At 49.1% G+C, this 809-nt stretch overlaps 1 protein-coding gene across 1 annotated transcript in view; it reads right to left on the bottom strand.

The window, feature by feature from the left end:
- The window catches only part of foxr1 (forkhead box R1), a 3,694-nt gene continuing 2,885 nt past the window's right edge, over positions 1–809 (bottom strand). The window contains 3 exon segments of the mRNA XM_008406017.1: positions 1–86; positions 237–469; positions 678–805. Of these exon segments, the coding sequence (XP_008404239.1) occupies positions 58–86; positions 237–469; positions 678–805 (390 nt within the window). The 3' untranslated portion in view covers positions 1–57.

Here is an 809-nt window from a genome sequence, read left to right as displayed (position 1 = left end):
TGAATGACGTGCATATTTTATTATGCATCATTTTAAGTGCATTGAAACCTGCAGGAATCACGTTTCAAGTAAACGCCATATTACATCTGAAATGCAAAAAGAAAAGCAGTTACTTTAACCGTCATCTCACAAATGAGTTCTGCCAGGCCGGCTAGAAATTCAGGAAAAAAAAAAGATAAAATCTTTTTTTTTTTTTTTTAAATTGAGATTTTTTTTCCAGAACCTTGTGAGCCGACCTGGGTTGGACATGCTCCTCTCCAGCATCTTCAGGGTTTCTCCGGTCAGCGTGTGGAGCTCGTCCTGCAGCCGGCGGTGGCCGTCCAGCGTCAGGTGCCAGAAGCACGACTTCCTCTTCCCCTCTTTGCAGAGCTGGTTGCAGGTTTTACGGAAGCTGCTGCTGAAGCACAGGTTGTGGCGGATCGTGTTCTTCCAGCCGTCCGGAGCCGTCTGGAAGAAGGGGAAGTGTTCTCTGGGAGAGCAGAGGAAACGGCGAACCAAAGATGAACCACAATGCAAACCGGAAACGGTTTCCAGCACATTTCAACGATTCTAGACAGACGGATTCCTGATCAATTAGTGTAGTTTCCCCCTTAATCAGGAGAAATGGCTTCATTTCCCCCCAGTTTACTGTTAAAGGGAACCAGTGTGTCTGCATTCATCGGCTCTCTGGTTCTGACCTGGTGAAGTTGTAAATCTGCTGGACTTTCAGGCTCCCCGTCTGGCTGCTCTTCAGTGCCAGAGCGACGAGGACGCAGTAATTCACCGGCGGCCGAGGCCAGCAGCCCGGCTTCAGGGACTTCAGGTCCTGG

Source organism: Poecilia reticulata, linkage group LG3, assembly GCF_000633615.1.
Source record: "Poecilia reticulata strain Guanapo linkage group LG3, Guppy_female_1.0+MT, whole genome shotgun sequence".
Lineage (NCBI taxonomy): Eukaryota > Metazoa > Chordata > Actinopteri > Cyprinodontiformes > Poeciliidae > Poecilia > Poecilia reticulata.
This window is presented reverse-complemented; position numbering and strand designations above follow the sequence as displayed.